The 25,060-nt window shown below is 45.8% G+C and overlaps 1 protein-coding gene across 1 annotated transcript in view; it reads right to left on the bottom strand.

Annotated features, from left to right (window-relative positions):
* Window positions 1-25,060, bottom strand: part of VWF (von Willebrand factor) — a 168,938-nt gene that overhangs the window by 2,044 nt on the left and 141,834 nt on the right. The window contains exons 40-50 of the mRNA XM_064377521.1: window positions 24,883-24,957; window positions 23,376-23,480; window positions 22,002-22,207; window positions 17,507-17,656; window positions 14,322-14,432; window positions 11,886-12,066; window positions 10,808-10,848; window positions 10,166-10,282; window positions 2,269-2,367; window positions 1,478-1,606; window positions 932-971 (exon numbers count right to left, since the gene is read on the bottom strand). Coding sequence (XP_064233591.1) covers window positions 932-971; window positions 1,478-1,606; window positions 2,269-2,367; window positions 10,166-10,282; window positions 10,808-10,848; window positions 11,886-12,066; window positions 14,322-14,432; window positions 17,507-17,656; window positions 22,002-22,207; window positions 23,376-23,480; window positions 24,883-24,957 — 1,254 coding nt within the window. The remainder of the gene's footprint in view (window positions 1-931; window positions 972-1,477; window positions 1,607-2,268; window positions 2,368-10,165; window positions 10,283-10,807; window positions 10,849-11,885; window positions 12,067-14,321; window positions 14,433-17,506; window positions 17,657-22,001; window positions 22,208-23,375; window positions 23,481-24,882; window positions 24,958-25,060) is intronic.

Raw genomic sequence — 25,060 nt, 5'->3', positions numbered from 1 at the left:
AGAGTGTTTCCTCGATCTGAGATTTGGTTACAGCAATGGCAGGGGCTGTCACAGTCAGCCATCAAGAAACGAAGGAATGATTGAACACTGAGGGTTTTCATGTTTTCACTCTTCCTTTCTCTACCTGAAAATAAGCATGGACCTGCAAACCCAGGACAAAAAAATAATAATAAACCCTAGGCTAAAAAAATATTGGTCCAGGCAAGTAATTCTATATTCAGAAAATTCAGCATTAGCACTGGGATCCTGAAAGTCATTTGTGCTCACGAACACAAGCGTGTATGGGAAGTACACTGTCTAATGTGCAGACTTGTGTGTCGTCTCCAAAGCTGCTGCTGTGAGCAATGAGAACCAATCAGTATGACACGACGGCAAGGTCAAGAGGAGCTCAGAGTGAAGAAGTGGGGGAGAAAACTTAGGCCAGCCTCCATAGTACATGTGGGCTGTTGTTAGCCAGCTGGTGGTTTCCCCTTCTCTTTGAGATAGCTTTAGTACACTCATGAATAGATACGTGTTGAGAGTCGACTCCGCTAAGATCAAAGATCCAAGGTGCCTGTCTTCAAGAAACTTTGGTTGGAGAGGGAATATATTGTCCCAGGTCAGGACTACGTTCAATCAAAGACACTATGAGGGGAAAGGCAGGTAAGAAGCTAGAGACAGGAGGGAGTTTGCAGGAGGAAAGAGGGTACTCCATGGGCATCTCAAAGGGGTATCAAGAGGACAGTCTGATGACATCCAGGAAGGGGAGGCTGCTCCCTGCAAGACTGAACATAATGACTGACAAGTGGTCAGAAATATGTTTTTGGAATACAGCTTACTCCAAAGAACAGTCACTGGGCTTGCTCTAATGGGCTTCAAGGAGCAAGCTGCGAAGAGCGGGTGGACTTGCTCTGATGGGTTTCAACGGACAAGATAATAGTAATGTACTCACATCTGTCACAGCAGGTGTCTGGAGTTTTCATAATTTTACCCTAAGAAGACAGCAAAATCACAGGTTAGGCAGAAACAGTACAGAGTGGACAGCTTTCAGGTCACTCTGGGCCAATTTTTAGCTGTGAACTCACAGCCCTGGGCTTAAGTGTCCAGATGTAAACTATGCTTTCCTATCATAAATGTGAGCAGCTTGACCACCCTACCCGACCGGGCTGAAACAATTTTGATTACTCTGAATTCTCTTCCAATTGATCATCAGGATCATCATTCCCAGGGAGACTGGAAATCAGTTTGATCTCACATCTTCCTATTCAAGAATCAAAAGTCAGCCTCCCTCAAGGAAAATATTTTTTTAACACCCTATATTGTGGAGAATTTTATCTCTCCATAGGCTTTGATTTTATAAGCCCACTGATTCTTCAAGTAGGGCAGAGATCTGCCTTGGACACTGAGAAATTATGCCAGAGCTAGGATCCAGGCTGTTTAGAAGGATCTTATTCTTAGAGATTGAGACAGTAAAGAGGAAAGCAGGATGAGTACTCACTCCCTCAGCCAGACACTTGTGTTCATCAAAGGGCGGGCAGCTTGCGACCCTCTTCTCCCAGATATACTCTCCTATCTCATTGACCTTACAGGAGTGACTATCACAGCCATCTTGGAGGGTCTCATCACGCTGGAAGGAAAGAGGAGTAGAGTAAAGTCAGAGACAGTGTTTGGTTCACAGAGCCACTTAAACCATGAGCTTGACCCCACGGAGCTGACGAAACAATCTGGAGATGAGCCGGGGTATTACAAAGCCCCCACACCCAGAACACAGACCAGAAGTGGAGTCTCAGTTTTACAGCTTATATCCTATGAACAGGGCTGCTTAAAGTAGACAATATGTAGACTCTTCTGACCAGTGCTTAAAGGATTGAGATACAGCAACAGCAAACTGGCTAGTCAGTGAGTGAACTAAAGATGAACCAAGGGCACTACCTCCCAGCCCCTCCAGCTAGTCCCAACTTCATAGCTCAGAGTCCGTTCCACCCTGACGGCCTGTCCAGTCTTACAGACTCCCAAGGCTAGAGAAAATCTTAAAGATCAACCAACTCCAAATCATGTGGCCCTACACCAATTACACTCTTGTCAAGAAGAGCAACAAAATAACTAAATAATTGGGAAAATTCTGTGCCTGCAATAAGTCATCTGTCTTTTCTTTACAAAATCAGAAAGAAGTGGAAAAAGAAGCTGATACTGAACCAAACTCAGTCCCTCTTTCTTGAAGAAAAATGTCCAAAAAAGGAAGGAAGATGGTGACATGAGAGGGAACCCCGGCGTTCAGCTTGCTCCTACCTTCAGTGTCATGATCTGCCCTCCTCTCAGCCGAATGGTGCAAGCTGTAGGCAAACATCTCCCGCAGCATTCACCTGGGTTATTTTCTTCCTTGTAACCCTGTATCCAGAGGGAGAAAAAGCAGCTGCAGTTAACCTCCCTTAAACATCCCAATTATAAGTAGGCTTACTTTGCTGGCCTCTTACCTCTCCTATCCAGTAGTTTCACCTAGAATTCAGAGAGTCAGCATCCAGCTCCAACCAGCTTTTGTCAGTTCTCAATCCCTTACGCAGCATTCCTTCCCTCTACATATGTACATCTCACTCAAGTTGTGGCAGCCAGAACTATTAAATTAGACCTTTTCCCTGAGCTTCAGACTTACAAATTCAATGGTTTCCTGGACAATTATTTTACTGTCATCCTGAGACTTGCATTCAAAAGGAAATTTGATTTTTGCCCTAAATCTCATCCTTCTCTGGTATTCCCTGTTTTGGTAAATGGTGTTATCACCCAGTCTTTCAAACAAGAAATCTGAGAGTTATCCTTGACTTCGCCCTTTTTCTCATTCCCTGCTTATCACCAAATCTTGCCAAAAATGTATCTCAAACTCATCCATTGCTTGTCATGACCTGTCTCCTCTTTCATCATCAAGTCTATACAACCATTATCTACCAGAGATTCTGGTAATAGTCTTCTTTTGTCTTCCTACCTTCATTCTTGCTCCCCTGTTACAGGTCACCACACATCTGCCAGAATGACCTTCTTAAAGCCTAGGTCTACTCCTGTCACTCGTCAGCTTAGAAACTTCTGATGAAGATCCTGCTCTAGTTATGACACAGTGGCTTGTATTGGACTAACTCTCCTGCAGATGATGATTATAAACAATTAACTAAATATTTAAAGCAACTGTTCAAAAGCACCGGAAGAAGACTAAAATCAAAAATGAAGTATAGATTATTCGATCCTTGAAATGCAGAATCATAAAGGACAAGATTCATATTTAAATGGCTTTTCTCACAAGGACTGTCTGTATGCTACTGGACAGCCAAAACTCAAGCAGAAAACCGTAGTTGTATTTGCCTGAGGACTCAGCAGGCAGAGCTTGGAACTGCTAGAATAGGTGGAAACTGAAGGGAAAAACATCAGAAAAGAGGAAGTCAGAAAGAAGAAGCCCCCAAATCTGCATATAAACTCCTCTGAACTCTTTGGTTGATCCCTTAATTAGACATCTATATTAGAGCTACAAGGAGCCCAGAGACAAACAACAGCTAGAAAGCTCAAAGACCTGAGCAGACATTTCAGTTGCCACACACCACACAGGAGAGTTTGCAGTCTGAATTCTAACAAGTTGGAGGGGCTAGGTAAACACCTAGGTTTCCACTGGAATTTCATAAGGGCCACACCTTCAGAGTAAAGACTAAGTCTCAGAACTAAAATATTCAGCCTAGGGCTAAGAAAAATGCTGAAACAGACCCTCTTAAATGTAGTTTAAAAATCAAGACTTTTATAGTTCAAAATGAACCACCAATAATCTAACCACCTTCTAGAACCAAACTTAACCTTTATTATAAAGAAACAGCAGAATTAAGAGTCTCTTCAATATGTCTTCCACCAATGTCTAATACACAGTTAAAAAAAAAAAAAAAAAAAAAAAACTTCATGCAAAGAAATAGAAAAATTTGATCTACACAAAGAGAATCACCACTCAATATAAACAGACACACAAATGACCCTGATATTGCAGTTATCAGGCAGGAAACTTAAAATAACTATGATAAACATGTTAAAGAGTTTAGAGGAAATGATGGATATAATGGAAAGAGACAGGGAATTTTAGGAACAACCTGGAAACTTTAGAAAAAAGTCAAAGGGAAATCCTAGAACTAGAAAACACAACACTCTAAATCAAAAATTTACTGGATTGGATTAACTGCAGACTGGACACAAGAAAAGAAAGGATCCTTGAATTTTGAATTTTAAGATAGATCAATAGAAATTGCCCAAACGGAAGCAAGAGAGGAACAAAGATGCAAAAATATATATACAGAGCCCCAGGGACCAATGGAATAGTATCAACTGTTTAATAACATATAGTCATGAGTTACAAAACAATGTTCCAGTCAACAACGGACTGCATGTATGACAATGGTCCCATAAAATAATAATGGAGCAGAAAAATTCCTATCGCCTAGTGAGTTAACAGCACAACACATTATTCACCTGTTTGTGGTGATGCAGCTATAAACAAACCTACTGTGCTGCCAGTCATATAAAAGTATAGAACAGTCAATTATGTACTTGATAATAACAAACAACTATGTTACTGGTTTATCAATATTTTAGAGATACTCCTATTAATTAAAAATATAAAAAAGTTAACTGTAATACAGCCTCAGGTAGGTCCTGTAAGAGTATTCCAGAAGAAGGCACTGTTATCACATAAGACAACCTCCACGAGTGTTACTCCCCCTGAAGACCTTCCAGTGGAACAAGATGTGGAGGTAGAAGACTGATATTGATGGGCCAACCATGGGTAGGCCTAGACTATTGTGCATGCTGAGTTTTCATTTTTAACAAAATAGTTTAAAGATTTTTTTTAAATGCCTATAGTTCCACCTGTTTGGGAGGCTGAGGCAGGAAAGTCAGTTAATCCCAGGAATTTAAGCTGCAATGAGCTATGATAAAGCCTCTGCACTCCAGCCAGGGTAACAGAATGAGACCCTGTCTCAAAAAAAAAAAAAAAAAAGTTAAGTTAAAAAAATTAAAAATTTTAAAAATAGGAAAAAGCTTTTAAAATAAGGATACAAAGAAAAAATATTTTTGTACAGCTGTACAATGTGTATGTGTTTGAAGCTAAGTGTTATTACAAGAATCAAAATGCTTTTAAAATTTTAAAACTTCATAATGTAAAAAAACCTACGGTGAGCTAAAGTTAATTTATTATTGAAAAAAAATCATTGCAAAGAAAAATTAAAGAAGACTGCTAAGATGTGAATGTATGTGTCCCTCCAAAATTCCTACGTTGGGATTTAAACTCCAAGTGATGATATTAGGAGATGAGGCCTAAGTGATTAAGTCATGAGGGTTCCACTCTGATGAGTGAATTTGTGCTGTTATTAAAAAAAAAAAAAAAAGTCAAAGGGAATGCCCTATGCCTTCTGCATTTCCACCTTCTGCCACATGTGGATGCCATGAGAAAGCACTGCTATGAGGAACAGGCCATCATCAGACATCAAATCTGCTGGTACCTTAATCTTGGACCTCCAGAGCTGTGAAAAAATTAATTTCTGTTCCTAATTACCCAATCTCAGGTATTGTGTTACAGCAGCACAGACTGAGAGCAGGACCTAAATAATTTAAGAGACATACGATGTTCATAGATTGAAAAACTCAACATTGTCTCGACATCCTTTATCTCCAAATTAACCTGTGTATTCAATACAATACAGCACACTTTAAACACTTTCTTTAAATAAAAATTAATACGATGACTCTAAATTTATAGAGAAATTGAAAGGACATAAAATAGCCAAAACAATATTGAAAAAGAACAAAGTTGAAGAACTTAAATTATCTAATTTCAAGGCTAACCGTAAAATTACAGTAATCATGACAGTGGTATGACCATAAAAATACACAAATTGAAGGATCAGAAAAAAAGGAGGCTAGCGATAGATCCATACATACACAGGCAATTCATTTTTTACAAAGACACCAGCATAATTCAATGAGGGAGGGGATCATCTTTCAACAAATGGTGCTGGAACCACTGGATTGCCACATGGGAGACCCCTACTTTATACCATATTTAAAATTTAATTCCTCATGGATCATAGAACTAAACACAAAACTGTAAAGCTTCTGAAAGAAAACAGAGGAGCTATCTTTATGACCTTAAAATGGACAAAAATTTCTTAAACAGGACATAAAAAGCACTAACCATAAAAGAAAAACAACTATAAACTGAATTTTATCAAAATTTAAACTTCTGATCTTCAAAAGACACAAGTGAGAAAAATAATTTGAGCCATTGGCTGAAAGAAAATACTACATTAGATACCTTATAAAGGACTAGTATCCAAAATACAGAAAAAAACTCATAATCAATAATTAAAACGCAAACAACCCAATTTAAAAATGGCCAAAAGCTTGAACAAACACGTCACAAAAGATGATATGGACAGTCAGTATGTAAGATGGTCTACATCATTAGCCAACAGAGAAACACAGCTTTAAAATACTAGAAGATTCTGAAATTACAGAAACAGTAAGGAAAAAACGCTAGCAGATATCACTTCCACAATGGCTAAACTTAAAAAGCCTGACAATACCAAGCATGGGTGAGGAAGTAACTGGAAGTCCCATACGATGCTGGAACACACTTCTCCCTGAGAAGCATGTAAGTTGCAAACTGTGTCTCTGTTGTTTCCTTGTATCCCCAGCATCTGGCCCCTCGTTGGCTCTCCTCCACTCACAGAGGACAGAAGTTCAGCTAGGAACTTGTTTTCTTGTTTGTTTTGTGTTGTGTTATTTTTGAGACAAGGTCTCGCTCTGTCACGCAGACTGGAGTGCAAGTGGTGTGATCACAGCTCAGTGAAGCCTCGAACTTCTGGGATCAGCTAGGGACTTGTTGACAGTGGCATAAGGTAAGAGCCCTTTAAGAAGCAGCTTCAAGATAGCAGGACTGGGAGACAGACAGGGTTGGCAACTTTTGATTTTGCAAAGTAAGAGTGTTTTAAACAATTTTAATAAAATAAAAACCAAAAAGCTACCATCCACTGTCTCATCATTCCCTAAAAATTATTATCAGTGTTGCTTTCCTTAGAAGAAAAAAAATTAGAATTCTCTTGACCGTTTCCACCTTTGTACCCCTCACAAAAGAGAAAAAAACGTAATCACATAATCACTGAATTTTTTAAAGAGTAAATTTAGTTCTGTGAGAAACCAACTCTGTTGTCATTGTTTTTCTCATTTTGCCACATTTAGTGATTACCATTCAGTGATCCATTCAGTGGAGTCCTGAGGCTTTTCTATTATGAATCACCAAGTCAATGTGGAGCACCCAGACAGACAACCTGTCCCAAGATCAAGGTTAGGAGTCAATAAGCTTGCTCAGAGATTAAACCATTTGCCCTCATAAATCAAGCCATGAATTTGACATGTCTTCAGGGAGCAGGCGGGAGGGAAAGCCCGTGAGGACAGAGCAGTCAAGGAAGCAAAATCTACACAGCAGGAGGCAGAGGGCAAAGTTAAGCCAAGAAAAGGAAAGGTGGAGGGCTGTTTACAGGAGAAGAAAGATTTAGAAGAAAAGGGAAAGGAGGCAGAAAATAAACAGAAGGGGGCAATGGTGTTAAGGGTGTGGCAGGGGCTTAGAAGAGGCAAGGTTGGCGAGGAGAGAGCATGGAAGTGAATGGAGGAAACGGCCCACCCTACAGCACGTCTGCTGCCCGGCAGGGCCAGACCACAGCTGCACACGATGAACAGGACTTGTTTGGGCACTGCTGGATTTCCTGGCTGCTGCTGGCGGGCGGTATGCGTTCCACAGGCCTCTGAGCATGGAGAGGGCAGAGCTGCCCTCTGGGTTTTCCCCAGAACATTTGATCACTGCAAGAAACATCCTTCTCAGGAGCAGCCCCTTCCTCCTCCTGCTGAGCCAAGTTCCCAGCCAGCCCCAGAGTCCACTTGTTTAGGTCTGAGCAGCCAATTAGTCCTGCCTTCCTCACACAGTGGTCCTCCTAAAACTGCCTTGCACACCCCACATGGCCCCTTTCCATGCATTGCATCGGCTGCTCACAGCCCTCCCATCCGTCTCCCCGCGCTTCCCTTTTCTAGCCCTGGCTTCTGGCTGTCCATCATTCATTCACCATGCCCTTCCCTGGAAGGTCTATTTGACATTAACCCATTCATTGCTGTAGGTCCACTCAGGGTCACCCTCCTCCGGGATGCCTTTCTAAGGTCCCACAGCCGGGTGGCCTCTCCGCCTCATGCTTTCCTGGAGGGGTCAGCTGTCAAGCCTTATCTCAACCACCATCAGCACAAACCGCCTTCTGCGGTCCCACTTTAGTAGGAGCACTGTCTCCCCGGAAGGCAACAGAAGACTCATATCTCGGGCAGTGCTGGCACTTCAGCCGGATGTGGGCAGTTCAAGCTGACCTACCTGGACTTAATCCATCACAGCTACCCCCGCCCCCAGGAGGTGTCCCAGAGACCCTTCATGGCAGAGGACGTACTAAGACCAGCAGAGGATGCTGAGCTAGAACGGAATCAGCAGAGGCTGACTTCAGCAAGTCTTGAGAGATGCATAGAGGCGGGGTGAATCTAAGGGATCTCAAGAGAGAGGAGGTGGCTGCACTCCCCTGGGGAGATACCAGAATTTTGGAGGAAAAGAAGAAGAATACACAAGCCAAACTGGGCCATGGATTTTTGAATATTTGGAAACCTAAACCTGAGACTGGATTCTAAAGCTGGATTTCTCCAGACACGGAGGAAGTGGCTGTGGCTCCCTCTGAACACCAGAGGGCGCCGCAAGAAGTGAGCAGGCTCACCCTCCCCAGGCCGGTATTGGGGTGGGCCTCCCGCTGTCTCCTGGCTGCCTTGACTGGACTTGGAGGGACATCCCAGGAAAAAGGGAAGCCACACGACTCCAGGCAGCATTGTTTCATTCCACATGGAAGTGCAGATCTATTCTAGGAGGGCCGTTACACAATACGCACAAGCCCACACCCGTGCATGCAACTGAGCCCCAAACCCTAAAACATCAACTGGGACTTTTAAAAAATAAGCAAAAGCAAAAACACATACTTATCTTCTTCCTAATTAAGAAACGCTCTCTCTGAACCATTCTCTCAGAAACAGCTGTGTCTCCTACAGACCCATACACTCCATGCATCTGTTATTAAGCCTCTACTTTGAGCATGATACCTCTAAGTGCCATGAAGAACACAGACACAGACCACCTGTCCCTTGTCCTCAATAGTGTAAATAAAATGCACTTGCATGACCTCCTGGCCCCCAACCCCTCCCCTCTGGCCACCGTGCTGCCTGCTTATAAGGGGTTCCTCCCCACCTTGCTGCAGCCCCCCCGACTACCTCACAGAGCTGAGAGAGACAAGCACTTCCCCATAACCTCTGAAAGAGCCATCATCATAGTTCATGCATCTAGCTCACAAGAAACTCCTCTGATCAATGGCATTTTCTAAAACAGCAGAAGCCCCACATACAGAAGGGGGCCAAGACCCCCCCCCCCGAACTACAGGCCCTGCCCTCCCTCCATGAGGCTCAAAACTTCCCAGTGAGGTGGGACTAAAAGTCACAACTGAAACCATGGAATGCCAGTTTTATCTCTCAAACTAGACACGATGAGTCCACCTCTCAGGACCACCTGGAGGAAGTATTCAGAACAAGCATCGTCAGCATGGCCTGGCAAAAACAGGGTGAAATATCTGAAACCACCTAAATGTCCCATCATAATAGCTCAGTTGTATATATGAGGTGCATCCATCCAAAGGAATATTGTGCAAGTCTTATACATAGGAGGCGTCTGATAAATATTTGTTGACTAATTTTTAATATTTTCAGATTAGTAGTGATGTTTCTTAAAATACATACAAAGGGATACAGAACTGTAAACAGGATCGTAGGCCTGGCAAATATTGTGTTCATGTTGAAAACTCAGGAAGAAAATTGTGTTTATGTTGAAAACTCAGGAAGAAAAACTCTTTGCAACTTATAAAACGAAAATTGTAATTATTTCTGAGGCATGCGATTTGGGTGGGTGACTTTTAGTCTCCTCTTTATTATTGTCAAATATTGTTTATAATCTGAAAATTATGAAAGATTTATTTATTTAAAGACCCCAGTGAGGTCCCACCGCCTGGGTCCCAGTCCATGCCCTCAGTCCCCGTCGAGCCTGTCTTACCGGGGGGCAGGGCTTGCAAGTAGTCTTCCTGCACTCCAGCTGGAATCCAGAGGTGGCCCCCGCCTCCACGATGCAGTGGCAGGCTGTGCACACATCCACCATCACACTCTTCCCGGGCTGGAACCAGAGGCACCAGGGTCAGGCCGCCCCAGCATCCCCTGACCTGCCCCCCCACCTCATTCCCATAAGCCATCTCCTGCCCACCCACCCACAGCTCCCATGAGCCATCACTCTGCGGCTCCTCCTGTCTCTGTGGCCCACTGCCTTCCTGTCCTCCCACCTCCAGTACTGAGATGGTAAGAGTGAGAACTTTCATGCCAAAGAGGCAGACCAGGCAGCGGCAGAGGGGACAGACTGAAATGTGCACAATGACCTCAGAGCACTTCTCTGTGCACAGAAGAAATTCCCAGGAGCCTGAGGTGGGGGCCAGGAAGTGAGTGTGAGACAGGCCTGGAGAACTGGGAAGATGGTCCTAGCCTGGGTCCCAGGATGCCAGGGACGTCCCACAGGCAGTGGGAAGCTGCGGTTAGGTCTCCCCGGTTTCTTTCATTTCTGCTTTACAATGACTGGCCTACTACCCTTCCCGCAGCACCCCCTTCGCCGTCCCCACCACTTGCTCTGGAGAAGAGGGCAGAAGCTCACCCCGATGATTGTGCCATTGAGCATGCAGGCCTCCACCGGCTCTGGGGGAGAGAGAAGTGCACAGTGAGCGTGGGCAGAACACACCCTGGTGAGAACGGCGAGCGGCTGCCCTCTTTGGGGCTCCTCCTCCCTGTCTGGGCCTCCCTCCTGTATCTGCTGGCCCTTTCTCCCACCCCACACCCCAGCGCCGGGGGTCCTACTGCTGGAGCCCAAGGCGGCCTCCCTTCCCCACGCAGCCCACAGTGAGAAGAGCTCCATACGTTCTCCAAGCAACAGCGCTTGCTTATGTGAATTTACATTTAAAGGATGGGATGAATGGGAGGATGTTTAGGTTTATGAAAGAATGAAATGCTACTCTTAAAACTTTCAGTTTCAATAATTTAGTGGCTGGGCACAGTGGCTCAAGCCTGTAAACCCAGCACTTTGGGAGGCCAACGTGGGCAGATCACTTGAGGTCAGGAGTTTGAGACCAGCCTGGCCAACACAGCGAAACCCCATCTCTACTAGAAATACAAAAATTAGCCAGGCATAGTGGCACATGCCTGTAATCCCAGCTACTGGTGAGGCTGAGGCAGGAAAATCGCTTGAACTCAGGAGGCAGAGGTTGCAGGGAGCCAAAATCCCACTACTGCACTCCAGCCTATTCAGAGATAGTGCCACTCACTCCAGAATGAGAATCTGCTTTAAATAAATAAATAAATAAAATTCAGAGCAGGATGGCGGGGAGAACTGGTTTTTTTTTTGTTGTTGCCGTTAGTTTGCTGACAGAGTCGGGGTGGCAAGTTGAACGCCTTCCCCTGGGTGAGACATCACAGCATACAAAGGTGGTCTCCAAATCAGAGAAGCCTAGGGTCAAATCCCAGTCCTGCCATGTAGCGACCTTCAGGAAATTCCTATGGTTTTCTCATTTTGTTTGCTTTCTCATAAAAGCATTAGGAGGAGATGGGAAGATTTCGGTCCTATCCATTTCCCTAAGTTCCTAAAAAGGCAAGGAATTCAGGAGCCAAAGGTAGAAGAAGGAGAGGCGTAAAGGTGGGGCCCAGTTCAGCCCGGCCCAGCCCGGGCCTTCATGCCTTACCACAGCGACAGCGAGGGCAGCATTCCGAGGTCTTACAGCTCAGCTGGAAGCCCGGGGGGCAGAAAGGGACCTCTAGCTGGGGGCAGGAGACGTTCCTTTGTTGTACAAAGACCTCCTCCTTCACTCGGACACACTCATTGATGAGGCAGGGGTTCTCCAGGGAGGCCCAGTGGGAGCCGACCTGCAGAGCACCACAGTTAGTCCAGGAGGCTGGGGCAGGGCTGGGGCCCAGGGGCCCCATGGGAATGTGCCCTTCTCTTAGAGAGTTGGTTTGGACCGTGGATGTGAGGCGTGGCTTAACGTGTAAGCCCCACCACGGAGTAGGGCCCACCGAGGGGATGAGAGGGCTCATCCCGGTGAGCGCCAATCAAAGAGTCTGGGTCAAAATCACAAGACTGAGTTTGCACCCAGGCAGGCACCTTGGGGAAGCCAGGGGACTCGCCCTCCCTTTCTCAGCATTGATTTGAGCTGAGCTCAGACACTCTGGCTGAGAAGCAGCAGCATGGGCCATCACAGGAAGGTACAGAGGGGAAGCTCAAGCCCCTTCCCAGCCCAGTGCCACTTCCCATGATAGGCGGAGACAGGGAGCTGGCAGAAGCCTGGCAAGGCTGGCCCAGGACCCCTAGAGCCCTGCAATCTTCCATGAAGAGTCTGGGGCTGCGCATGGATAGCCTGACCTCAGGGTTGTCACCATGGGCAAAAAGCACTGAAAGGACCCAAGATCGTGCTTCAGAAAAGTCACCAGGGGGGTCACCAGGGGGATCTCCCCATGATGCAGAAAAGTCACCAGGGGATCTCCCCCGGAAATGTCTCTCCAAGTGCCCTCTGTGTCGGCCAACACCCAGATATGTAACTAGGCGCACTCCGCTGCCACCTCAGGCCCGAACCCACTCCTCTTGGCGCCTGCTTATTTCTTCTCCTTCCAGATGAGGTACAGAAAATGCCCAACACTTGCAGCCGTTCTCTTCACCTCCCACTTCTGACTCCCTGCAGCCAAACCTTCTCACTGCAGGCCTGATTCCACCCTCCAGACCTCTCCCTCCTCTGATTACTCACTCACTGAGCCTTGGCCATGGGCCCATTAAGAGGACCCATTGCCACCATCCCCCGCTGACCCTTGACACGGTTCAGCAGCAAGACCATTGCCAACACCCAAGTCTTTTGGGTAAGACAGAGACTCGAGGCAGAGGAGACAAGCCCAGGTCACCTTATGCTTTGCCAACCCTGATGAGGGGCAGGGCAGGGAGATGAGAGATGGGGAAAGGGGCAGGAGTACTGAGTACAAAGGAACTGGCTCTCAGCCCCACCAGGATGGGGCAGCCTCTGATCTGAGCTGGACCTTGGCCCTGGGGAGGAGGAATAAAACCTGCTCCATCCAGGGCACACGGGGGCAGAAGCACTAAAAGGTGGGGTGGGGGAAACACAGGGAAGGGAACCCACAGGCAACTCCGACTAGAGGGGGAGGTGGAAACCCACCTGGAAAAGCCCAGTGAGTCATTCTGTTATCACTGGGGAGGAGAAAGGCAACAGCCCTGGGTAGGAGATGGGGAAGGTTCAGGACAAGACAGCAGACTCTTGGCTTTCCTCTCTAAAGGAAGCACATTGGCCTTGCTGGGGGAGACAGAGGGAAGGCCCATATGGGTAGCTCACCTCTTCCCAACTCCCAAGGCTGCCAGAACTTGGCACTACCCACCTTATCCTTCTGACCAGACTGAAAAAACTGTGATTCTCCTAGCATCTGGACTAAAATCCCAAAAGATGGAATCCTCTGTGTTCAAGAAAATGGCCTGATGAGCATCAGAGTCTAAGAGAGCACCTGCTGGCACACGGGACAGCTGAACTGCTCTGTTAGAAGAAGGGATTGGCAGGGGTGGTGGGCCAGGCAGGAGAGGATGAGAGTGGGGTGATGGGGGGCTGGCAAGATGCCCCAACCAGACCTTCAGAAATAGCTGAGGGAATGTGAGAACAGAAATACTCTTTCCTTTTCTGGGTTGTAAAGTTTTCCACCTCCCTAAAACCACCAGGAACGTTTCAATGGAAATCATGAAAAGGTCTGGGGACTCTGCCTGGGTCAGTGTGGTCCAGGACAGTACTTGCAGCCTCTGGCACTTTGAGGTGCCAGAGGGGTGTTGAGGCCATCCCAAAACCAACCGCTAAGGTGACACAGCACCTCAGATTCACGGGTGAACGGGAGAGCATGAATCCCCCGGGGAGGGCCCTGGGCTTCTCCCAAAATCTACAAAATGGGAAGCCTGAGGTAGTCTTAACTAGTTCCTAAGGGAAAAGGTCATCCCAGCTGGCATCTGGATAACACCAACAGCTGGGTAAAGCGCCCTGGAAAGCAAAGGGCAGGGAATGAGATGAAACCAAGATTAATGCTGGTCCCCGGAGTGGCCTCAGTCTGCCCTCCTCCCCCTCCCCAGGGCCTGGACCTACGCTCTTCCAGGAAGACTGGGAGTCCCCTCGACGTGAGCCCATCACCACCTCACAGGCAGATGGCAGACACCTTCCACAGCACTCGCCTTCATGCAGAACATAAGTGAAGCCCTGGAGAAGCAGAAAAAAAACAGAGTAAGGACAGGCCAGCAGCAAAGACACAGGGGCTCTTACCTACGCCTCCTGCATACTGAGACCTGGGGTTCTGCTGAGAGACGGCTGCTCTGGGCATTTTCATCTTTGTTGTCAACCAGCCTCAGCACCATGTCAAGAAGCAGCAAACACTGGGTCACTAAATGAAGTCTTATGTCAGCTGCACAGATATAATTCTGCCCCCTGAAAGATCCCACTTTGAGAGAGAACGTGATCCAGTCCATGGGAATGTTAAAGACCGCCCAGAGTTCACTTAGCAGCAGCTTACTAACCTGGCCCTTATCACGGCCAGCTCTAGGGCCCTTCACTGACCGAGAAGAACATTCAGGATGACTGGGATCCAGTCTCTGCTCTCACAGGGCTGGCCTCCCATACAACATGAACACTTGATCCCAATACTGCTCATCAATGTGCAGAGTTGGACTTCCCGAAGAGGTTACTTGACATGTGCCTAGTAACTTATAGGGTACAAGAAAAGTGAGATGACAGAGCAACAGACAAACCTTCCCCAGAAAGCATGCCAGGGAGACCAGCATCCTGGGAGTCTGTCAGCCCATCTTGTCTCTAGAAGGTCCTCCAATCTGGCCAAAGCATCAGGAACATGGACTGAAACCCTCCTCTGAAAAGTCTATACAAAGAATAGTCAAAGCGGTGACAGTGTGTTTGTCCCAGGAGCCAAGAGAAAAGAGCCCAGGACTAAGCTCCATCCTGGAGCTGCATTCTTAAGAGAGAAAGAGTAACCACAGCTGTTCAGGACGAGTGCGGACAACAGCCTGCTCTGCTCCCCGTGTGCACTCCCGAGCAGGGCTAAATCTGAAGATGCACACAACACGTGTGCCTCTCCCTGAAAGGGCCCAACACTCCCAAGACTTGACTCAACCCCTCCCAGTCTCCACGAGACCTACTGACATCCCTGCCCACCTCCCAGCAGTGTGCACTGAGCTGCCTCCAGCCTTTCACTAGCCAAGATTCTAGTCATTTACTGTGCACCTGTGATGTGCTAGGTACTATGGAGGAGACAACGAATTAGGATGACTCAAGCTGCACACCCTCCACGATACAGCAGAACATACAAATGCCATTAAAGAAAGAAATAAGGAAACGAGGTCTCAGGGGCATCAGAAACGAAGGCTCAAGGAACACAGCAGAGAGTAATTAATACCTTTAGGGATCTGTTGTCACGCACACCTCTCTAGAAGGCTGAGTGATGAAGATTTGCATGGTAATTTTGTTTCCTCTTGCCTCTGACCATGCACAAACAGTGTCAATATTACGGATGGCTCCCAGGCCAGATGCCTGTTCCCACAGCCCCACTAGCTTCTCACACCCAGATACTCTCAGCCATGCCTCCAAATTTCCGTCTTTCTAAGTTTCCCTAGAGCAATCATATGGTCAAGAGTTCCAGGCATGTTTCCTCCTCCACTCCCGCCATGACCTCTGTACTCATCATCTTTTTGAAACTGCCCTGAGCTTCACTGCCTCTACACAGCCAGGATTACACCCCAAGACCTGAAGCTCCCCCAGTAGGTGACTGGACCAAAGCATGAACTGGACAGCGGACCTGATCCAAGGGCTGAGCTGGGCCTGTCAACTTTCCTCTTGAGAAGCGGATCCATGAAACATGAAGACTTAACTAAGTCAGATTGGACAGGGATGAACTGTGGATCTGAAAAGCCACAGTTGAAGTGAAACATGACAAAGCTGTGTGCAAACGAAATGTATGACAAAGCAAACTTCTGCATAGAGGAAGGTTGGCCTGCAGCGAGGAGCTGGAGCAGATGGCCAGAAATACCGGCTCTTAGGACAATTGGAGAGAAATGCTGTAGGACTGTGGTGCCCATCTACAAATCCTGCATTTCATGTCTGAGAGATCCTCCTGCATCTTTTCTTCAAATCCCCTTTTATTGTAGCTAGCCTGAATGGATTCTATTCTTTGCAAGCAAAACTCCCCATTGAAACACGAAATGTATTGGGTGTCAATTTTCTAAAAATGAACTCTAAACAGCACTCTCTTTATTTGACAGCAAGTTATTTCTCTGGCCTCAGGTGGCCTGTGACAGGAGATGAAAACCAAAGTGTTTCCAAAACTTCGTGTTTTCCAAAGGAACACCTGCAAACCACAGCAGCACCCTCTCCCAAAGGTACGGAGCAACTCCTCTCACTCTCAGTGCCCAAAGGCAGGCAGAACAGCAGCTGAAGGGCCTGGACTCTCTCCTTTCTAGATTTGCCCCCAGGCCCTCCTCTGTCATCAAACCATTCACCTCCAAAACACCATCAGGAGCTCTGTCTTCACCCCCGCTGATATTTGCAAAAGCAACCACAAGACGTAAGTGCTTGCCTGCCCTGGCACCTCTTCTCCTGACATCATTATCTGCTGACAATAATGTAGTAATCATAATCGCCTTAAACCAGCAGGCAGAATTTGACCCACAATCCTCCTTGCAGACTGTTGCTCCCTTTTTCTTGGGTCTGATCAGTCTTAAACGTGCAAGAATAGGGCGCCCCAGCACACACAGGAGCCTCAGGGGCAGCCACCACAAACTGGATTTGGGGAACAGGGATGTTGTTTTCCATGTCTCAGATTATAAACACAGCCTGAAAATCAACACTCTACATGAGTGCACTGAAACCAGGACAATCCCAGAAAATTCAGAGCATACAGTTGTGGTAGGGACAGGCGAAGGTGATACATGAGAGTGGAAGAAAAAGGAAAAGATCAAGTCCTCTTTTCTAGGCATTTAGTCCTCCCCATGTCTCTGCTCAAACCTACTCCGTCAGTCCTTTAGACTTAAGGCCGTACAACAGACATGACCGTTAGCCAAGGCCTGAACCACAGCAGGATGACACAGAAACCCTTCGCTCGTGCTTTTTCTTCTTATCCAGACCTAACCCCCTCCTTCTTCCTCATCCCTGGCCTTGAACCAGAGGTCACTAAAGAATCTTTCTTGCCCTTCCTGAGATGCCCTCCTCTACTTTCCTGCCCTGGCGTGCAGGATGGCTCCAGGCGTGCCCAGCCCCTCTGCACCACTCACCGACCGACAACTGTCCTCACAGGGCTTCTGGGAGCATTGGGCCACACGGAGGCCCATCACGGCATCCTCCATGTCGGTGCAGGTGCACACGTCGCAGCCCTCCTCCCAGAACTGGCCCACGGGGTAGATGGTGCCTCGGTGAACACACACCTGTAGACATAAGTTTTCATGAGTGAACTCATTCGGTTCATTGAAACAGGCGGTCAGTTGGCACCTGCTACATGGAAGCCGCTCTAGGTGCCGAGAAGGTGGCAATAAATAAAACCAAATGTGGTCTCTGCCCACATGCAGGGCTGCTTATGGAGCAGATTTCGTCCTCTTCCCTTCTGTCCCCACCAGCCTTAGAAAAGCCATCCCCAGTCTACTCGGGAGTGGCCCCTCGTGAGGTCCTCATGGTCCACAGACTTGAATACAACACACTGGCTGCCTTGGTCTTGCTTCATCACTGCCTTAACTGCACTTTACTCCTTCCTATGTCACAAAGAAGCTGCACCCGGATTCCCAGACCCAGTTATGTCCTTGAACTTGGAGCCCCTCTTCATCTAGCCCTCTGCTCACTTAGGAGCAAATTGGGCAGGGGCTATGAATGTGTGTCCCCCTGCCCACTAAATGACTAGGAACATAACAAGCAAAGACTCTGGGACACAGAGCATGGGCTACGTTTGGGAGACAAGGGGTCCTATTTGGAAGAACCATAGGCTCCAGGAGAGATGTGGGAAAAGAGATTACGAATATTGGTTGAAAGGGAAATGTGGAAAGTCTGGGGTGTACACCACAGACAGTGCTCGGACATCGTTTTGTTAGAATGAGGAGCTTGATCAGGGGACTTAATGTCAGTTTTGAAATTAAACCCAAGTATTCCCTCCAAAGCTACGCAAAATAGGTCTCCACCCTGTGAATGTCGTAGTAGTGATTCAAACATTTTGAAACCATTATCATGTATCTTCTCAGTCTTCTAGCTTCTGTATAATGAACTTATTGAACGAGACCCCTCATTCTATTAAAGGGCCTGCAGGGAAGCGTCACCATCCCTATAGAGAAGAATTGTTTAGCAATGCGTGGCAAAAGGAAATGTGTATTTACCATTTGACCCAGAATCTCACTTCTAGGAATCTATCCCAAAGACACACTGGCAAGACCACAAAATGACAGATGCATATGACTGTTTGTTACTGTAATTGGTAATAGCAAAAGGCTGAAGCTACTCAAATGTCCACCAACAGGGGACTTGCTGAAAGAAACTACGGTGCTGCCATGCAATGGGGTACTATGCAGCTATAAGAACGAATGAGGCAGATTTCTACACACCAATATGGAATAATCTCCATCAAATATTGTTAAATGAGGAAAGAACAATGTAAAATATAATTCATAATATACTTCCTTTCTATGAGAAATGGGAAAAAACATACATTTATAAAATTCAGTTATATTTCAAAAAGAAAAAACACTAAGAAAAATTATAACAGCTGGGCACGGTGGCTCAGGCCTATAATCCCAGCACCTTGGGAGGCTGAGGCAGGCAGATTGCTTGAGCTCAGGAGTTTCAGACCAGCCTGGGCAACATGATGAAACCTTGTCTCTATAAAAAAAATGCAAAAATTAGCCCAATGTGGTGGCACATGCCTGTAGTCCCAGCTACTCGGGAGCTGAGGTGAGAGTATCATCTGAGCTTAGGGGTGGAGGTTGCAGTTAGTTGAGGCTGCATCACTGCACTCCAGCCGGGGTGACTGGAGACAGCAAGACCCTGTCTCTCTCTATATATATATGTATAATATATTCACATATATAAATTATGGCGGGGAAGGAATAAGGTAGAGAAAACAGATAGAGTAAGACTCCTGGGAATATGTCTTGTTTTATAATTTGGGCTTTAAAATCATTTATATGTTTTACAACATAGTAATTTTAAATTTTAAAAGAAATAAGAAGAAATCCCTAAAAATGGAAAATAAATTGAAATATCTCATTAACTAGATATCAAGTTAGTGGCACAATCACACAGGAAAAATAATTATTTCAAATGACTTCAAAACCTAGTATTTACACTATATATTCCCCACTGAGGTTTTATGACAAGACAAACTGAAAGGAAATTTTAAATAACTTTCAGTAGTCATAAATTAGTAGCAGTAATATTAACACTATTACTTTTGAAACTATTACAGGTATATTGTAAGATAAAGCAAGTAATTAGTTAATTATGTAGGAAACCAGAACTTTCAGCTTAGAAGAGAAGTGATACAAGCAAAAAATCAAAGAAGGGAAGCCCTGTAATTAAATTTGAATCAGAAATAAGAACTTATGAGTCTTTATCCTCTCTTAATATATGCATTTCTAAGCTCTGTTCACCAAAAAGGTCTGAAGGCAATGGCAACCCAAGAGCCATAAATATTCCCGGCTCCCAGATTACACTGCCTAAACATCACTTTTACTAAAAAGTAGAGGGACTTTTGTCAAAATGGCAGATCCAAGGACTAGGGCAGGAAATGCCGAGGGTGAGCCTGGCATGCCTTTGTTGTTTAAGAAAGCAAGAAAGCTGTGAAAGACTAATAAGGCCATGCCAACAAGCTCCAGCGCTGACTTTAAGGAGCCCTCATTTACTCCAGGGAGGACAACTTGAATATCAAAAAATAAATAAATAAATAAAGTTTACAATGAATCAACACACATCAAATACATAAACATCCATGAGTTCATAATGATGCTAAAAAAAAAAAAAAAAAAACCTCTTTGGCTGTCCTTGATAGTTGCTGGGGCATCAACTCATGGCTCTGAAAACTGGTAAAGAAAAAAATCAAGCACTTATTCAGCTTTATCTAAATTAATTTTATTTCAGGGTAACTGAACGCAGTTGGGAGATAGTTCTTTCTTATGGAAGAATTCCAGTTAATAAATGCAATGAGTATGACAGAAGTAGAGAAAAGTCACAATTTTGAAACTCCTAATGACATACTAAATCTTATACAACACCTTTAAATATTAAAACTATAAACTAAATTGTTGAAGGGGTAAACTTCATGACGCAGAAATAGATTGACTTCATCTGAACCCATAATCAGTCTTATCTTTGAAAGTGTGAAAGCTAAGTCATCACGTGCCTCTGGGTGTGATGTGCACGGCACCCTTGATCAGGTATTCTTGCCTCCCCACTGCATTGACCTTGAATATAATGAATCCCCTGTGTCTAACTTCTAGTTTACTGGAAATACACGTTATGCAATACCATGAGGTAGCTGCCAGTCAAATCCAGAATTCAAGACATTCTACAGGATAATGACCCAGCTTCCCCAACAAATCAAAGGCATAAAAACGGGGAGTGGCATTACTATAGATTAAAAAGAGAAACATTAATAAAAGAATGGCAAGGTGGGAGGGGTGATCAGGAAGATGAGGAGAACAGAGACATAAGAAAGAAACAGCAGCAACAGTAGACTTGTTCCCACTTCTCCAGAAACTGCATGCTTAGAACCCCTGAGCTGGAAGCGCATCCAGAGGAGAACAGAGGTCTTAAGCATTCCAGACAAATAAAGATCTGTTCCAGCCCTAACAGGCTCCAAGGAAAGAGGACTGCGGCTTCTCTGTCATTCATGTCGGGACTTCCCGCAGTGCAGCAGCTGTGACTATGTTCAGGTCTTCCTGCTGCAGTTCTGGTTCATTTCAGTTCACTCTGCCACTTTCACACCCCTCACTTCCCACCCCACCAATTAAATCTTTAATGATAGCTCATCTTGGTGGCTCTTTCCCCTATTAGACTGGTATTTGCATTGAAAATCTGTACCGTTTGTTGACACTTCATTGTATTCAGTTTATAGACTATTGTCATATATACTAATAAGAGCATACATAGGCACCTCATCTTAACATTTCTCCCATAGCACCTAACACAGTACCAATTCTGTTAAAACGTAGTAATTGCTTAGTAAATATTGGATGGGTAGATGGATGGATGAATGGATGGGTGGATAGATAGATAAATGACAGCAATAAATAAATGAGTAAACTATTAACTGATCTTAGCCACGGGTGGCAGAGTACACTTGTAATCTCAGCTACTCAGGACGCAGAGGTGGGAGGATCACTTGAGCCCAGGAGTCAAAAACCAAAACCAGCCTGGGCAACATAGCAAGACCTCATCTCAACAAATAAATAAGTATATATATGTACAACAATTAACTGATCGCTACATAATTCATCCAATCACATTATTTCCTTAGCTAACCTGAAAATAAGCTCTTTTATAAAGGTAAAGACCATGTCTTACACATTATTTGAAACCTCAGCATCTAGCCATGCTTAGTACATAGTAGGCTCACAAGAAATGCCTCCTGAGTTGACTAAATTTCCATTCAGCCTGAGCTGGAATGCTGACTGCCCAACCACCAAGCCCTGCAGCACTCGGTTTGGGCAGGAAGGGAAGGCTGAGTAGGAGGCAAACCTTCCATGAGGAGCGCGTGTTTGGCCATCGTCCCAGCCAGAGCTGAGCAGCCCTTACCTTGTCGGGAAGGCAGGTGGTTGTGGTGCAGCCACAGTCATTGGTGGCAGTTGAGGCCAGGTACCCGAGGGGACAGCTCACTGTGGAGTTGACACAGTTGCAGGCGCACTCATACTCATCACAGCACTGGGTCTTCCGAAGGGTGAGGAAACGGTGAGGGGGGCAGGAGGGTGGAGACACCCTTTTGCACTCCTCCTTCCTGCAGGCTGAGGGTAGGACAAGACCACACTGAGCACTGCACCCAGCCAGGGCTTGTAAGTATTCAGCTATGCTATAGGGCGCTGGGGAGCTAGACTCAGAAGACTAAGTCCAAAATGTGTGAGAGCCAAGCTCAGGGGCTGAGAGATATTCAGTGTTGCCAAAAAAGCAGTCCATCTGCAGAAAAATATGAACATTAGTCAAAAAGGGAAATGGGCAGCTAGGAACGGAGGAGAAGTGAAGGCTGCTCCATCCCTGCTCTATCACTTTCCCACGTAAGTCTGGAAGGGGTGGGTTCCTTGGTTCTTAGAGGCGTCAGATGTAGAATCGCTAAGGCCAGGTGGGCCTGGGTGCACCATGCCCTGCTAAGCACTGTTCTATGCCTGGGGCTTTTGTGATCCTATCCCCACCTCAGTACCTTGAATAATACCCTCAGTTTTAGGCTAGCCAGCAATCAGTGTGGAATATAAGATTGCCAGCAATCTTGTCAAAGCCACAATGTCGCTTTTAAAGAAACAAATCCTGTCCCTGTGTCCTTTGCCTGTTTCCAGCTCCCTTCGAACACAATGTGTTCTCCTCCCACCCTTGAAGTCTCACATCTGGGAAGCCAGGTGAGAGTCCACATCAGCAGAACAAGAACACCGATGGGGTAAGAGTGGGTATCCTCAGGCGCTAAATACAGAATTTGGTTTCTTGTCGTGTCTTACGTTAGTCCAATTCTATGTTTAAATTGTTGTACATAGTGACTAAATATATACAACTTCAGAGAGGAAAAAACTATCAATTTGTTTGGAAATCAGATCCAATGATGAGGGGAAGTCAAGGAAACATTCCTTCTCCTCAATGACATACAGGAGGATGGGCATAAATAAAGATTAGATTTGGAGGCCTCCTCATCTCAGCCCCAGGTGCTTCTTCATAAACCCAAGAAGGAGGTGCCCGTGGCCGTGCCCACACCTGGTGTCCTTCAGTAGCATGCAGCCAGAAGAATTCTTATAGGATTCGGTTCAGGTGTGACCCTAACCAATCTGTTCTAGATGTACTCCAAACCCAGATTCAGCTAGGTGGAAAACAGGAAATGACATGATCTTGGAACAAGTCCCTGAAAAAGAGGATGGCCTCCCCACACCAGGAGAGAGAGGCCACAACACCCCTTCTCATCCATAGAGGCCTTACCACAGGTGAAGTTGGGTCTGCACTCGCCAGGGTTGGTCAGCATGGGCTGGAGGCCACCTTCACAGTGAGGCACCACAGGCAGGTCGCAGCTCACTGGGTCACACACTGAGGGCCAGAAAGAGAGACGTCCATGCAGAGTTCAGCAAGGTTACTCTTTTATTACCTGTGAGTGGGACACTACACTCCTATTCATGAAGACTTCTACTATTTTAGGTAAGTGGTGATGATGGAGATAGAGATTAGGGTCAGAGACAGAGAAAACAGGGGAGAGATACAGGTAGGTAGGTAGGTAGGTAGGTAGGTAGATAGATAGATAGATAGAATAGATGATAAATAGACACGAGATAGATGATAGATAGATAGACAGATGATAAATAGATACATGAGTTAGATAGATAGATACATAGATACATAGGTTAGATAGAGATAGGATGATAAATAGATACATAGGTTAGATAGATCAGACAGATAGATAATAGATAGATATATAGGTAGGTAGATAGATAGAGATCAATCAATTCAACTCATATATTGATTATTCTTATCATCCATTAGGGCTTCCACATCTCAGTCAAGTCTACTTGGATCCTTTAGACCTCAGTTTCCTCTTCTGGAAGGTGAGAACTCTACCTTATAGGGTCAGTCTGAGGATTTCACAAAATAATGAGGGCAACGTGCCCGGCACATTGTAGGAGCCTACTAATGTCTATAAAATGAGGGCCTTGAAGTAAATGGTCCCTCTAGTTCTCTCTACTGCAAACATTCTAAGTCCTCCCTTACATAAAGTGTTCTCAAGCCTCATCTCCCTCCCCATAGGACTTCTGTTTATTTCTGATCAATTTCATGAGTATAAATAAGTTTCTCCTATTATATGATTTTCTTTTAGTTGCTTGGACTGTCCCCAATGCTCTCCCTTGAAGATTTGCATCACTGCAAATGCTACAAGCCTGTGCTTTACGTCTCCATCCGTACAAGCAATAAGCACACGGGACAGGACAGGGGCAAGGCACTAGTGATTTCCCGCCATGTTAACCGCAATTCCATCAGCTCTGAATTCACGGACTTAGACCATTATTCAGCCCACTATTCCCCGAGTAGCCTGTCAGGCTAGCATGAAAACCTCTAGCAAATAGCCTGCTGAACTCAAGGTGCCCAGTGTGTGGCCTTCTCTGTATCTAGTGGCCTCAAAGTCTTATTGTAAAGGAAAACGAGTTGCTTTGGCATGAGCTTTTCTTCAGCATAGCTCTGTAGCCCCTAGCAATCACCCCATTCTTGTATTAATGCTGCCAAACCTATGTTTAATAATTTACACCAGATTCTTCTAGGAAGCAAATCCTATTCTCCGGAGGTAACCCTTCCTGTATTTTTGGAATATCTAGTCAGTCCTTACCCACCTCCTGCCACACACCCTGTGCCTGGGAACAGAGCCACCTTTCAGCACCCTTAACCTGGTGCCCCCTGGAGCTGGGGTTGTACCCTGAAGACACCCCCCCGGTGGGACACATACCACACTCATACTCTGGGCAACACTGCTCTGCATTCTGGCGGAGGCGGGCCACTTCACACAGGCCACATGTGGGAGCTGGAGGAGAGGAACAGTCACAAAAGTCAGAGAAGTGCATAGAGGGACAGCCTCAGAGGGGTCTGAAATGCTCTCATTCACTGAAAACCAGCAGGAGCTCTGT

Source organism: Aotus nancymaae, unplaced genomic scaffold, assembly GCF_030222135.1.
Source record: "Aotus nancymaae isolate 86718 unplaced genomic scaffold, 86718_ANA_hifiasm-v0.15.2.pri h1tg000016l, whole genome shotgun sequence".
In the NCBI taxonomy this organism is placed as follows: domain Eukaryota; kingdom Metazoa; phylum Chordata; class Mammalia; order Primates; family Aotidae; genus Aotus; species Aotus nancymaae.
The sequence above is the reverse complement of the archived record's forward strand: the minus strand, read 5'-3'. Positions and strand labels throughout refer to the sequence as shown.